This window comes from Astyanax mexicanus, chromosome 17, assembly GCF_023375975.1.
Source record: "Astyanax mexicanus isolate ESR-SI-001 chromosome 17, AstMex3_surface, whole genome shotgun sequence".
In the NCBI taxonomy this organism is placed as follows: domain Eukaryota; kingdom Metazoa; phylum Chordata; class Actinopteri; order Characiformes; family Acestrorhamphidae; genus Astyanax; species Astyanax mexicanus.
In genome coordinates, this window is record NC_064424.1 from 41,445,853 (window position 1) to 41,461,334 (window position 15,482).

Sequence of the window (15,482 nt, forward strand, 5' to 3'; positions counted from 1 at the left end):
AAGCACAGAGTTACTGCAGAGAGCATTATTTTGATTTGGCTAGCGTTGATAACGCTGAAGAAGCTTCTGAGCTTGCTAAATTGATAGACATCAGGAACAGCAACTCAACCTGGATTGGGCTGTATGATGATCTGAACAGCTGGAGATGGTCTCTGGATGATGACAGTTTCTACAAGGAGAATGAGAGAAGCTTCAGAAACTGGTATATAGAGAACCCAAAGAACGGGGATGGGAACAACCTCTGCACATTTTTTGCAGCTTACAATACTGCATGGCATGAGGGACTATGTTTATTCACACTCAGATTTGTTTGCTATGATGGTGAGTACTGTTGTTGCATATTTATAGTGTGCAGTAAAAGCTTTAGAGCAGGGGTCGGCAACCTTTGACACATGGAGTGCCAACTTTAACATTTCTAGTCAATGAGTGTGCCACTATCAACAATAATAAATAATAAAAAACACACACAAACTAAGGGAATATGTTCTACAAATTTGGATTTTTTTACATAGAAAATGTGCTTTAAAAATAAAATTATTATTATTATTATTACTATATATTTTTTTTTGTGTAATCAGAATAACAGTGAGTCCAGCTCTGAATTAACGTGGCTTTATAGATAAGCGTAACTTGCACTGAATGAATGCCTTGCCTACCAGCGAGTGTGATCCCTGTCCTTGCTTTTCTTGGCTGAGCTTTCTTATCTGGGGGTTGTAGTTTGTCACTTTTAATCGTAAACATGACTCGAAATTGTCCGTCATCAAACAGCTGCGGATAGGGCTGAGCACACTTTTCATGTGCGAAAATACCTGCTCGCACAGGTAGGTTGAGCCGAACACTGACACAAGGCCAATGCAATGCTCTTGAGACAGCCGAACTTTTCTGGTGCAGATGTCCAGCGTGCCCACAGTGGCGAGCTCTTCAGCTGCATCTTCACGTCCTGTCCATCCATCCAGTTGATCAGAGCTGCGATACACAAAACCATAGTCTTCCATCCAGGAGGGCTGAAATGCCCTAGCTTTGTTTTTTTAAGCCGGAGGCTCTGTCATCTCTTGTAACGCTATTAGGTGGGCTAACTGACTTTGATTAGGCTAAATTTAAATATGGGTCTGTGGGAAAGTGGGTGGGAGCTGAGTGCAGAGCGTTGAGGAGCAAATTCGATTGGAGGATTGTGCTGTCAGTCTGATTTTTTTTTGCTGATGCTGGTCCAGCGTGTCGCGTGCCAGTGATTATGCCTTGGCGTGCCAGCAGTGGCACGCGTGCCATAGGTTGCCGACCCCTGCTTTAGAGGCTTGTAAGAATATTTTTTATTAATTTGCTTGGTTTTAATTGTTTCTTTCAGGGAGGGTGAATGCTCCTGAAAGCTATGTTTTAGTAAATCAGTACATGACCTGGACTGAAGCTCAGAGATACTGCAGAGAGCATCACACAGACCTGGTCAGTGTGAGGAATGAAGCTGAGAATCAGAAGTTAAGATCATTATATAATGATTTTGATTATTCTGATGTCTGGATCGGCCTGTACAGAACCAGGTCCTGGTCAGACAACAGCAGCTCTTCTTTCAGCTTCTGGAAAACAGGTCAACCAGATAATGCTGGAGTGAGTGAATACTGTACAGCTGTCTCATTCAGTGACTCTGGGAAGTGGACAGATGAAAACTGTGGACAGGCTTTTCCATTCATTTGCTACAACTGTGAGTGTTTTTCTGTTTTGTGCCTAAAGCTAAACCTGAACATAACATCAATCCAAAAACTCTCCCTAATCACCCTAGCCCTCATTCCAACCTTTAATATATCCCTAATACTAAACTCGAAACCTCACTCTGAATCTAACCATAATACTGGCCCTAAATCAGGTAATCCTAACTTTAAACCACAGCCTAACCCATGGCCTAATTCTTAACATAGGTTGTTAATATATTTTAATTTGAGTAATATATGAATGCAGGGTCGGAACTAACTGTGGTATAATACTACAATGTGACTGGCTAAGAAAAGTTTTATGAGTGACATTATTAGCTGAAGTTCTCCATGTATTACTCCACCACATACAGGTAACCTAGCAATGATGCAGCGCTTACAAACCAAATACATTATACACCACCAGGAGCCTCTGGATCCCATAGGCAAAGTGAAAAAATTCCAAACGTCTCCAAAAGGCAATGCAGGCAAAGACGCGGTCCCACAAATAAATGAGCCTAACGATTCGAAAATATGCATTATTATGCACATTATCAGCCAACAATATCAGGTTAATAGTTGCTATTATTAAGATAAAAGCTTACGTGTATATATTTTCCAGTAAATATGGGGTATTTTAAGTTGAATGTAAAATAGGGGACCCTTGTAAATCCGCAGGTCTTGCCACTGGGGGGCGCCGAAGTAAACAAGAAAACAATAATTTTTCAATTGAGTCAATTGAGCGCTGGACTTTAATCTACACAGATTTCTCTCCTAAAAAATAAAAACGTATATTTGGGTGAGTCAAACTTCTCTGTTTATTTACAGTTGCCTTAGATTTCCACAATTTTGAGTGAAATGGCCAAAAGTAGAGGCCACCACGCTAACCTAGCAATGAAAGTGTTCATAACCAAACCGATGGTATTATTTTTCTTTGTCCTCTTTAACTCAAAATCTTTTAATAAACAGTGATAATGGAACTGTGGTATAATCGCAATAATACACTCGAGGTTCGTGCTATAATGTGTAATATTGGCACTGCTGTGTGAATCTAAAGTCCTCCAATATTACACGTTATAGCACTCCCTCTTGTGGATAATTTCTTAATTATTTAATATAATATATTGTAATAATTCAGTTAATTTATGAATTATAGTAATATTAAAGAACCACTCAAAATAAGGTGTCTCCAAATGTAAAAAAAATATATATTTAAAGACAAATGCAAGTAAACATTCATCTGTAAGACTGCAGTAACATACAGTATCATTAGTACTTTACTTCTCTAGTGTGTAGATTACAATTAAAAATAAGACTGATATTTTTGTGGCTTTATTCCAGTGACGGAGTCTGCATTCTCTCGTCAGTATCACTTTGTTTATGAGAGTAAAAGCTGGACTGAAGCTCAGAGATTCTGCAGAGAGAACTACACTGATCTGGCCACCATTGAGAACATGGAGGAGATGAACAGCCTCATCACTACATGGAACGACTCAGTAAATGGAAGTTACGTTGGTTTGGCCTGGATTGGACTGTATGATGATCTGAACAGCTGGAGATGGTCTTATGATAATGAGAGTTTCTATAAGGAGGGGGAGAGAGATTTCAGAGGGTGGTATCACGTACCCAACAACTGGAATGGAAAGGATATGTGTGCTTTTATTGGAGCAGATGGACCGTGGTTCAATCAAAATTGTCAATCGTATTTACCATTCGTCTGTTATGATGGTAAAAAGCTTAAATTGAACCAAAACAAAATTTTACATTGTTTATCTTCAGAAATGCTGATATAATGATATAAATATTGTATTTATTTCAGGACGAAATGGAAACAATGACTACATCTGGATTAATCAGCACATGTCTTGGGAAGAAGCTCAACGTTACTGCAGAGAGTATTACACAGACCTGGCCAGTGTGAGAAATTGGACAGATAATCAGAGAATTCTCAGTGTTATTGGTGGATTTAGTACTTGGATTGGTCTGTACAGGAGCAGGCTGTGGTCAGACCAGCATGATTTGACATATGAGAATTGGAGACCAGAAATGATGTACTCACCTCAACAACCAGACAATGGATTAGATATTCCTGGAGAGTACGGTAATCAGCACTGTACTGTGGTATCTTTTAGTTCTTCAGGCCAGTGGACAGACGAGAACTGCTTAGCCAAACTTCCTTTTATCTGCTACACAAGTAAGTAACTTTATGATTTTTTAAAATTTTCATCCACAAAAATATCACCTTTTTTAAAGCTAAGGCTTACTGACAACTGTTAGTTGGTGATATTTCTAACATTATACAACAGTTAGTTCTCACACTAAACTTGTATCACTCTGCCGACGCGTTGCCGAGTAACGGCGTATACACACAGGACACCCGCAGCAGTGTTAGCTTAGCACAGGCTAGCGCTCAGCTGCGGCACGCTCGCCCGCAGCGCTGCCTCATCTTTTGTGGAAAAAAGGGAAAGAAAATTGCTCGGTTACTGCCGTCTGACAGCCAGAACGGTAACTTAACCAGCCAGGCTAGGCTAAGCTACGCTAAGTTAATGCTGAGCTAAAGCAAGCTACGCTAACCTAACCACAGTCCAGCCGGCTAGCTAAAATCAACACAACCCAGCAAAACAAGCAGAAATGCTCAAAAAATGCGCAGCTTTCACCTGAAGACGACTCCACGGAGCAGGAGAGGAGAGTATTTGCGTTATTTCACGCTTCTAACGTTACCATCTTCGCTTATTCCCAATTTTGATTTCAAGCTAACTTTCGTGGTGTTAGTCTGTATAAACCATACACCGTTTTGTAGTTAAGTTTCAGTTGTGTTACAGTTTTTGAACTGAATTTCTTGAAGTTCTTTGATTTATTTTCTTTATTCATTTTGTAAAAAAAAAAAACTGTTGTATAAAAGCAATATAATAATTGCTTAATTAAACTCTTTGTTATTTTTAATTCTCTTAACTGCTACGTAACTACAAGACACTTTACAAACTTTCTTGAGTTGTGTCTTTTTCTATTAAAAGATCTGGGAACATACCTTGTATCATTCAATGGGTTTTCTTTTTTTTATGATTTTCTACATTATAAATTTAATATTGAAGACTATAGATTATTATAGATAGACACATAAGGAATTATTTAGTAAATAAAAACTGTTAAACAAACCAGAATAATATCAATTACAAATACATGTTGAGAAACAGATGTAAATTTTGTTGGTTCTAAATCCTACTAAACGGCTAATACCGCTCTTCACAGTGCAGCTTTCAGCCAATACATTGAGAAGCAGAGCTAACTAACACTGCTAGCATCATCAAACAGCAAACATTAGGTGTGTTTAGCTCAGGATAAACACCTCCTTTTTCAGTGTTTTGTTTAATGTTGTTGAATGCAAATAGTAAATTATATTTCATGATATATGAATATATTCTTGTCAGAAAACATGTTTTTCTTTAAATCTTTCTCTCGTCAAGGGTTTTGGTCATGGTCTCCATATGTGTCCCATCAGTATCACTTTGTTGATGAGAATAAAAGCTGGACTGAAGCTCAGAGATACTGCAGAGAGGTCTACACTGACCTGGCAACCATCGATAACATGGAGGAGATGAACAGCCTCATGAACACAGCAAAGGGCAGATACTTTGGTTTAGCCTGGATTGGACTGTATGATGATCTGAGGAGCTGGAGATGGTCTCAGGGTGATGATGCTCTTTACAAGGAAACCGAAAGAAGCTTCAAAAACTGGAACATACAAAAACCTATGAACTGGGGTGGAAACAGTCTCTGCACCTATGTCGATTATGTCTCATGGCATGAGCTTCCATGTTCCTCTATGTTGAAGGTTGTTTGCTATGATGGTGAGTACAATTCATATGCATATACTGTATTAATGGGGTCTCATTTATGTTCAAAACTTTCTTAAACCTTCTTTGTAAAACTAATGCTCGAGAACAGTTTGTTAAAAAGGTCTACACCAAGGGTTCCGAGTGGTCTAGTGGGCAAAGCGCTGCCGCTATGTTTAGGAGATTGCTGGTTCGAATCCTGTTCATGTAGCTTGCCATTGGCTATTAGAGCACAATTGGCCTCGCTCTCTCTGGGTGGGTAGATGGCACTCTCTCCCTACATCACTCCAAAGGGTGATGTCCACATCACCAGGCATCTGTGAGCTGATGTATCTGAACCAAGTGTTAGCGCTGTGATGCTACTCACCAATGCAACATCAGCAGCAGTTTAAAAAGAGGCGACAGCTGACTTCACATGTATCGGAGGAGGCATGTGTTAGTCTTCACCATCCTTGTGTTGAGGCATCACTAGTGATAGGGGGAGTCCTAATAGGGGGAGTCTATCAAGACCAAGAGAGGGCACACATACAGTTAGATCCATAAATATTTGGACAGTTAAACAATCTTCATGATTTGGGCTCTGCATGTCACCACACTAAAATAAAAAAAAATGTAAACAAATGAGATGCAATTGAAGCGTAGACGTTTAGGTTGAATTACAAAGCTTCCTCATTTCAGAACTCTTGGACAGAACTCAGACATACTCAGATGAGAATTAAACACTTTGTTAAATAAAGCAATAAGACAAGGTGTAGTCAAAACAGAAACTGTAAAAAAAGATGGACGCCATGTCGCCGTTCCCGTTCATTCAATGAAAATGAAGGCAAAATCTTCCGCCATGTTGGCGATCCTGATACCTGAGTCTGCGCAGTAGAGACCAGAGGAGGGAGAAAGACTGTGGAGAGACAGCCTACTCATTTAAATAACCCCGCCCCTGAGGGCTGCCTCGCGGTCACAGGCTGCAGAGCGGAGCGGACGGTCTGTTATTGGTCCCGCCCATAAACAGCCGTTTTTCAATAACCACACCTTTTTTGAATAGAGCTAAATAACGTTTTAAAAAACTAATTCTGTGGGGATATAAAAAAATTTACAGTATAAGCAGAGGTTACACTCAGCTGCTGCATTTAAAGGAGGTAGAATTACAGTATATTGGAAAAAAACGTGATTGAAAGTTGCTCTAGTTTGCCATTGAAACCTATGGGAATGGGTGGGGTTACACAACTTTCTGCAACCGAACAGCAGGGGGCGCCCGACCTGTGGTGGCTTCACTTTTGAGAGACGATGCTCTGTCCAGCTATATACAGTCTATCAAACAAAGTCAAAACAAACAGGGTCAATACCGATAAACGGCAGCCAGATGGAAAAAAAAAACATCCCATAAACGTGTAACAGTTCAGGGGTCATACACAAGAAGACAATAGCAAAGGGCAGGCAAAAATCAAAGAAACAGAAATAGGTCATAATGACAGGAAATGGAAACACTTTGTAATGTGGGTAAACCAGACAATACTCAGTGAGGAGTGAGTGGAATGATGGTGTGTGTATATATACTAAGGGGAACAGGTGAAATCAATATTCAGGTGATTGCATTCCTGGAAGTGCTGTGTGGAAGAGACAGGAGGTGTTGCAACTCTTTAGTTTTATTTTAAAGAGAATATGTGTTCTTGGGCTTTAGTCAATCATGGGTATTATGTTTATGGGTGTTATGCAGTAAAACAATATTTCATTTCCTCCTTAAATATTGAATGTAAATTTTTTCTTTTTTCTTTTTTTTTAGAGAGGCTAGATGTTGGTGAAAGATTTGTTCTAGTTTTTCAGTTAATGACCTGGACTGAAGCTCAGAGATACTGCAGAGAGCATCACACAGACCTGGCCAGTGTTAGGAATGAAGCCGAGAACCAGAAGTTAAGATTAATGATTAATGATTATTATGATGGTTATTATGGTGCTGCATGGATCGGCCTGTACAGAACCAGGCTCTGGTCAGACAACAGCAGCTCTTCTTTCAGCTACTGGAAAACAGGACAACCAGATAATGCTGGACAGAGTGAACACTGTACAGCTGTCTCATTCAGAGACTATTGGAGATGGAGGGATGAAGACTGCTATCAGACTTTTCCTTTTTTCTGCAGTGACAGTAAGTAGATCTTTCCTCTGACTGATCTTATTTCAAATCATGTCATCAAACATAATTGTTTTATTTAAAATGCTTCCCTTAAAAAAACAGCTTCAGGTGAGTATTATTTCGTCAATGAGAGTAGGAGCTGGTTTGAAGCTCAGAGACACTGCAGAGGGAACAACTCTGACCTGGCCACCATTGAGAACATGGAGAAAATGTACAGCTTCTGGTACCTAATATATCAAAGTTATACCAGTTTGGCCTGGATTGGACTGTATGATGATCTGAACAGCTGGAGATGGTCTTATGATAATGAGAGTTTCTACAAGGAGGAGGAGAAAGATTTCAGAGGGTGGTTCCAACAACCTGATAACCACAATGGAATCGAGCTGTGCGTCTCTATGTCTCCAACGGGGGAATGGTTTGATAAACCTTGTACTGACAGAGAAGGATTTGTTTGCTATAATGGTAAGAACAGAATATTTTAGTTTGAATTTGGACAGATCTAAAATTCTGTGTTTTGTTTTTATTTTAAAATGTTCTGAATTGTAGATTATTACTAAAGTCTGAAGAAACTATGAAGAAAAACATATGAAATCATTTAGTAAGCAAAAATGTGTTCCACAAACCAGAATATTTATTACATTTGGAATTCTTTAAAGTAGCACCTCTTGCTTAGATGACAGTTTTGCACATCTTGGCTGAATTTTCTCAGTCAGATTTATAAAGTAGAGTCACCTGGAATTCAGGCTTTCAGTTAACAGCTGTGCTGAACTTGATTTTATTTCATAATTATTTAAATATCTTGTCTCTTAATGTGTTTGAGAGCGTCAGTTGTGTTGTGAAGAGGTAGAGTTACAGGTATACAGAAAACAATTTGAAGAACTTTGAAAATATCCTCAAGTGCAGTGGAAAAGACCATCAAAAATGTTATGATGAAACTGGCTCTCATCAGGACCACCCCAGGAAAGAAAGACCAAGAGGTACCTCTGTTGCATCAGAAACTGCAAGATATTTTGGTTTGTTGAACACTTTTATGTTTTTTACATGATTCCTCATATGTTCCTTTATAGTCTGAATGACTTCAGTATTCATTTACAATGTAGAAAAAAACATTGAATGAGAAGGTGTGTCCAAACTGTTGGTACATGCTGTGTACAGGTTCTTTTTGTTTACTATGCATATCTGCTGCTGGATGTGTAGAAATTTTAATCCCTTGGGGATTAATTGAGTTGCACACTTGTTAGAATAATGTTAAAATAATTTTTATATGCAAGCTTTTGGTCAAAGACCTTCTTCAAGGCAAAGATAAATAACAAAGATGAAAAAAAATGATGGGTCTTTAAATGGTCTCTTTTTTAAAGTTTTTTATTAAGTTTTATTTATTAAATTGGCTTGGAAAAGTCAACCTACTCTTCTTCTTCTTCTTCTTCTTCTTCTTTTTCTATTCACATTTTTTTAACACTACTCCTCCCACTCCCTTCGACGTGGAAACACAGAATTTTGCAGAATTGTAGGAATTGAATTATGCATGCTTGTGCTTTTTGGAACAATACATTGTACATTTTACGAACATTTAAATATTTTTAGTAGTTTTTAGGGCCATTTTTAAGGAAGGAGGGAGAGGATTTCCCCTGGAGAGCTCGGAATCTCCCAGGGAATCCCCCTTCCCCCCAGGGAATCCTCCTTCTCCCTCCCCTGGGGAATCCCCCTTTCCCCTCCCCCCAGGGAATCCCCCTCCCCCCAGGGAATCCCCCTCCCCCAAAGTGTCCAAAAATTTATGGACACTTTTAAATTGGATTCCTATGGGGAGATTTCCCGCTCTCCCTGGTGCAAACTCCAGCGCAACGATTTCCAAGCCATCTTGCTTAAATTTGTTCATGCATTTTCCCCAGCTATATTTCTATTTTATAGCAAATTTGGACAATTATTAATTGCTTACTAATTGTTGTTACTGTGTCAAATAACAGTGTGACCATTTCATTCCTCTTTTTATACTTTTATACCTAGGTGAAAATTTTGTTTGGATTTCTGAATTAAAGACCTGGTCAGAAGCTCAAAGTTTCTGCAGAATGTTTCACACAGATCTGGCCAGTGTGAGGAACGAGACCGAACTACAGGACATACTGAGAATTTCAAACGGGTCCACAGTGTGGATTGGTCTGTACAGAAAGCGACTGTGGTCTGATCAGAGCAGCTCCACCTTCACATACTGGAGACCACAGATCATGCCAGAATCAGCAGAGCCTGATAATGGTGAAAAGTCCCCTGGACAGCTTGGTAATGAACACTGCACAGCTGTGGATCCCTCTGGATACTGGAAAGATGAAAACTGCTTGTCCAGTTTCCCATTCATCTGCTACAACAGTGAGCATCTGATTGGCCTAATGGAGTAATATATATTTATCAGTGGCGTGCAATGAATATAGTGGGTACCCTTTCTGCAACCACCCCCCGAGACCCCTCTCCCCACCCCGCCGCCCTCCACCCCGCCGCCGGCCAATTGACACATAGATAAATATTACAATAACTACATTATATTCTCTCTCTTGACATAAATACAGCTACAAACTACAAAAGTATACATTAGACCACAACAATAAATGCTTAATTTTCCTACAAGTACAACCATTCAACAAAGATCACTCATTCGTATGTCTACAGTACACCAGGGCAGCCAAAACATTAGGTACACACAAAAACTCACCAGTCAGGCCGCCTATTATTTTTAATTAGTTTCACATTGAAGGACAGCCTTTAAAAAGGCTTTTTAATATGATACAACACAATATCTGTCTCATTTACAGTCGCAATTCCATGATAGTTAGATAACTATTTATCTAATCCAGCATGAGCTCCGTTAATGACTAAGCAACGCGTAACCCCTTCAGCACAGTGCTGAGAAGGGTTTAGACAGCCATGGCCCCGCCCCCGTGGTGAAAATCATGAATCTGATTGGTTAGACTGTCCTTCGACTTTGCTAATAGATTCATTACTACACTCTTCTCAAAATCAGGAGAAAGGGCACGCAGTCACGCGGGGGAGGAGCCATTTTAAAAAGCTTTGATTGGTTAGAACCGCTGTCAGTCAGATAAGAGTCCTGTAGCAACTAAAAAAACACAGACTGATGCTTTGAATTAGTTTCTGTTTTTTTTTTAGTTAATTTATAAAATAAATTCTTACACTTACAATAGCTATGATATATATTTCCTGCTTAAAAAGTATGTAATTAAAGTATGTATTACTGCACACCACTGATATTTATATATGTAATTATGTTTCTAGTGCCAACTAAATAGCTTAAACCTGCAAACAGCAGAGCATGTGTTCATTTATGAGCAGGCCTTTTCATTTCTATCATATTTATATATATTTTTTCTATTTTACAATAAATAGAAATATCAATCATGACAATAGCAGAATTAAGGTGTACAGTATGTCCACTGAATATAAACCATGTGACATTATTTTTGTGACAGCTGCTGCGATGAGACTGAGAGTGAAAATCAAAACTGGAACAGATCTCTCAAAATCTGAAATTAAAGGATTGGTGTTCATGCAAGTAAGTGATTTAACACACTTGAAACAAAGTAATGTTGTGTAGACGTTTTCAGATTTGATTCAGTGGATAAAAAAGTGCATTTACTGTTTAAGAGTTGGATACAATATCTTATACAATCCCTCCTTTTTAGAGGCTCAAATGTAATTTTACAACTGATTAAGACTGATTAAAAAGATGGTCGGAAGTTGATTTTGAATGTTGGATTTGGATTTGGGATGTGACACAAAGTAGTGACAACAAAGAGGATCAACAATAGGCTTTAAAAAGACTAATAATAACATACAGTACCAGTCAAAAGTTTGGCAACACCTTCAATTCATTGTATTTAATATTTTTTAAATATTTTTCATCATAGATTAATACTAATATCATATAAACCTATGAAGAAAAAAAAAACATGGAATTATTTAATAAACAAACATGTGTTAAACAAACCAGAATATGTTTAATATTTTAGATTCTTCAAAGTAGCACCTCTTGCTTAGATGACAGCTTTGCACATCTTGGGATTCTGTGAATTAGGTTACGTTCACATTACAAGCCACATTGCTTAAATCTGATTTTTTTGATCAGATCGGATTTGTTAGCATTAGTCATATATGGAGCATCTTTTGCTGGAGTGGGGAGTAAACAGCTGCTCTGAAGTTCATGCTCAGGTCGAGGAGGTAAAAAAAAGGACAGGCGGTTTGCTTTTACTGTTTTTTTTTGCAGCTATAACTGCACAGCTGCACCATGAGATGCAGAGTGTGAGTAAGAGAGAGAAGATTGTAGCGCTAATGCTAATGCTAATGCGTAAAAGCAAAAGGGTGCATGAATTCTGATTTGACCGTTCACATTAATGTCGTATGTCCATGGAACGGAAATGTTTCCAAAAAATCAAATTTGGCACGTTCACACAGCCATGAAAAAATCTGATCTGAGCTACATTGAGCAAAAAAAATCTGATTTGAGTCACTTCAGCCTGCTAATGTAAACATACCCATAGAGTCACATGGAATGGCTATCAGGTAACAGCTGTGCTGAACTTGTCAAGAGTTATTTACTTAAATTTCTTGCCCTATTAATTGTGTTGTTTAGAGGTAGAGTTGGTAGACATTAATTTAGCCTAACTAAATAAAAAAAAAGAATTAAATTTTCCATCCAAATGTCCTATCATGGCTGGATAGAACTCGCAGCACAGATGCAATAAAAGTATTTTATGAAATAAAATGTGTCAAAAGATTATTCAAAATGTGCAGAGTCAACACCAGTAAACAGCAGCAAGAGGAAGTAAACATACCATGCACGATAAACTGTAAATCTGGGTCAATATGTACAAAAACATGATCGGAACGAGGTAGCTAACAAAGGCAATGGATAAATGCTTTATAGAGTACAAAACCAACAATACTTGTTGTCCAGAAGTGAGTAAAATATAAGAAGTAAAATTTAAAAGTGGTCTAAAAAAGTAATTACTCCAGTAAAATACAGATATACTACATTTCTACCTAAGTAAAGTAACTAAATGATTTGTCATTCTTTTGTCTTTGACACCTCTGGACCTAATAAAGAATGTCAAGGGAGGAAACTCAACTTTTGGTAATTTCCATGCTTTCTGGGATGTCAGGCAGTCACTTAAAGTAGATTTATAGTACACATATCTATTTTGTTTATAATCATATTAGTTTGTTCAATGATTTTTGAGCATGTGAAAGTGGGTGGACTGTAAACAACTGACTTATTTTCTGTTTTATAAACATATGCAGAGACAAAATTACAAAAATATCTTTCTGCCCAGATATTTATAAATCTGACTGCACTTCACATCATCACAGAAACATAAACATGAGTCTATACACTGATAATGCATTAGTATGTATTTATGTGTATATGATATATATATATTTTTTTTCAGATACAGAATGAATTGTCCAGATTGGGATTTGCCAGTAATTTCACTGTAAATGTGAAAAAATTCCGCAAGACTGGTCCCTGAGCCAATCATATGACATGTTTGTGCGATGAGTAATTGTTATTATATATGTTAGCAATTTTAGCAAGCTTTAGAATTATTTACTTTTCCTCTGTGTTTCCTACTGTTTTTTTTTTTTTGTATTTTATATTTTTATATTTGTTGTGGTTTGTAAACTATTTCAAATTTTCTATATTTCTGCATAAATATGACCTAAAACATTGTCAGATTTTCACACGCCCTAAAATTAGATAAAGAAAAAGCAGGTAAACAAATGAAGATCATTTTAATAATTATAAATAAATAATATTGAATCATTTCTTCAATAAAAAAATGACCAAGTTTAATATTTTTGTCTAATTCGTTTAACTGGGACTTGGGTGAAAATATGATGATGTTTTAGGTCATAATTATGCAGAAAATATAGAAAATTAAAAATTCAACATACACATAATTAAAGCAAACAGGCTGCACTTATCTATCGTCCAGTATGCTTAAGCAAAGGATCTAATACTTTTGTGAATAAAATATAAAAAAAATCCAATTAATTTTCTTATTAAAATTAATCTTTTGTCACCTTGGTGATAAAGTGTAATTTGTTTCATGGAAAATACAGTTATATTGATTTAAATTCCATCAAACAATGAAATGTGCAACCGGTAAAGGTTTCTGAATCCACTGTAAACATCTGATGCAGACAATTTTTGCATATTTGTTTTATTTGTTTTATTTGTCATATTTGTGTTATTATTTTTATATTTATAAAATCACACCTCTGATTGAATCATGAAGTACTTTATTAGAATTTTTTTTAATTCTGCACCTTTTAAATTGTAAAAAAATCTTTTTTGATCAATATAAAATTAATATACATTTATGACTGATCTATAACTCTAGACTTACTTGTTTCTAATTAACGTGTTCATGTATAATTTTAAAAACAATAAAAAGTCTTATTGTTACTCAATATATTGTGTTGTTTTGCGGTATTTGTCTTGTCCTGTGCCTGCAACTATTAATCTTCTGTATTTCTTCTCTAGACTATCCGGTTCTGTGTCTGTTAGATTATGCATCTTTGTCCTTTTAATACCTAATTTTATGATTTTTTAATTTCCCCTCTTCCTGTGTGTCGAACAACTTCACACAAACCTCCTACCCATAATTCCCCTTTTTCCTGTATCTATTCTTGTGGGGGGGTTCAGCATCACGCTTCCCAGTGAAGCTGCCCTGAACCCAGCCCAAGTTCACCCCCATTCCAGTTTCAAGGACGTGGGAAATACTAGCAAAAGTTCTACCAGAGTAATTCTGGAGACAAGAGTGCTAAAATTTTACTCATTTAACATATATTTGTGCTCATAAATAAGTTAATGTCTTTGGCAAAGACCTGACTAGACCATCCTGGAGGAGGTGATGGGGAGAAAAGAGGGAAAAACACAACATTGAATCTAAAAGCAGCAAAAAAGTTCAGCCAAGTCTTTACTGTTAAAGCAGGTGGAAAGCAGTGATTGGTTGAGAGATTAAATGGTGTTGCATTAAGAGTCTCCTGGTAGAACTTTGGCAAGCTTTCATTTCTCTGATGAACTGGTTGCTACTGAAAGGGTTTTTTTTTTTTTTTACCAGAGACTGCCTTTTTTAATACATATAAATAGATAATTCGATTAAGTATGTAAATATATTATTGGTGTTTTGCCATCTTGTTATTGCGAAATGTTGTCTTTAAAAAGTCTTTTTAAGACAATTTAATTCAATTTAAATTTAATTTATCAATACTTGCAAATGCCCTGGAAGAGTTAAAGTACAATTAAAGCTGATTTTTTTTTTCAAAATAATTATCTGATTACAGATTTTAGATCTTATTAATTAGACTGCTTAACAGGCCTGGTGATAGCCATACAAAATAATAAGACTGCAAATGACTTTAAAAGTGAATATTCTGAGTTTAATCTCTCCATTCAGTTTTATTCACTGGTGTCCTACACTCTAAGAAATATAAGTACAGATTAAAAGAGTACAAAGCTTGTCGCTGGGGCTGTACCTTATATTAAGGTTCAAAAAAGTACCTTTCAGTGAAAGTACTTTTTTGTACCCATGGTTTTTGTGCCAGTATAGATTATAAAGATTATAAACATTATCATCAACTAAATATGGCTCAAAAACTTGATACAAAAAATGATACAAAATTGTCTGGCTTTCAAATAAAAAATGTGCAATTTAAATATATACTGTTTATTAGTACAGTGATGCAGAATACTGAATGTACCTTTTGTTTGGTTAAATGGTACAAATCTGTACTTATTGCTGTTAGAAATGACTTTGTACTTCAGAGGGAACAAATCTG

At 36.9% G+C, this 15,482-nt stretch overlaps 1 protein-coding gene across 1 annotated transcript; it reads left to right on the top strand.

Annotated features, from left to right (window-relative positions):
* The first annotated feature begins 250 nt into the window (after positions 1–250).
* On the top strand, positions 251–14,059 carry LOC107197546 (C-type mannose receptor 2-like). Its single transcript, XM_022676708.2, has 10 exons — positions 251–321; positions 1,343–1,693; positions 3,021–3,407; positions 3,499–3,873; positions 5,144–5,527; positions 7,290–7,649; positions 7,740–8,099; positions 9,642–9,998; positions 11,111–11,193; positions 13,088–14,059. Exons 2-10 carry the CDS (start codon positions 1,387–1,389, stop codon positions 13,166–13,168), a joined length of 2,694 nt encoding a protein of 897 aa, XP_022532429.2. The 5' UTR covers positions 251–321; positions 1,343–1,386; the 3' UTR covers positions 13,169–14,059.
* Positions 14,060–15,482: the final 1,423 nt, after the last annotated feature.

Bases quoted from the DNA above. Each gene is read 5' to 3' on its own strand.
- LOC107197546 (XM_022676708.2), top strand. From the start codon at position 1,387: ATGACCTGGACTGAAGCTCAGAGATACTGCAGAGAGCATCACACAGAC. The intron at 3,874-5,143 runs GTAAGTAACTTT...TCTCTCGTCAAG, and splicing joins TCCTTTTATCTGCTACACAA to GGTTTTGGTCATGGTCTCCA. The intron at 11,194-13,087 runs GTAAGTGATTTA...ATTTTTTTTCAG, and splicing joins AAGGATTGGTGTTCATGCAA to ATACAGAATGAATTGTCCAG.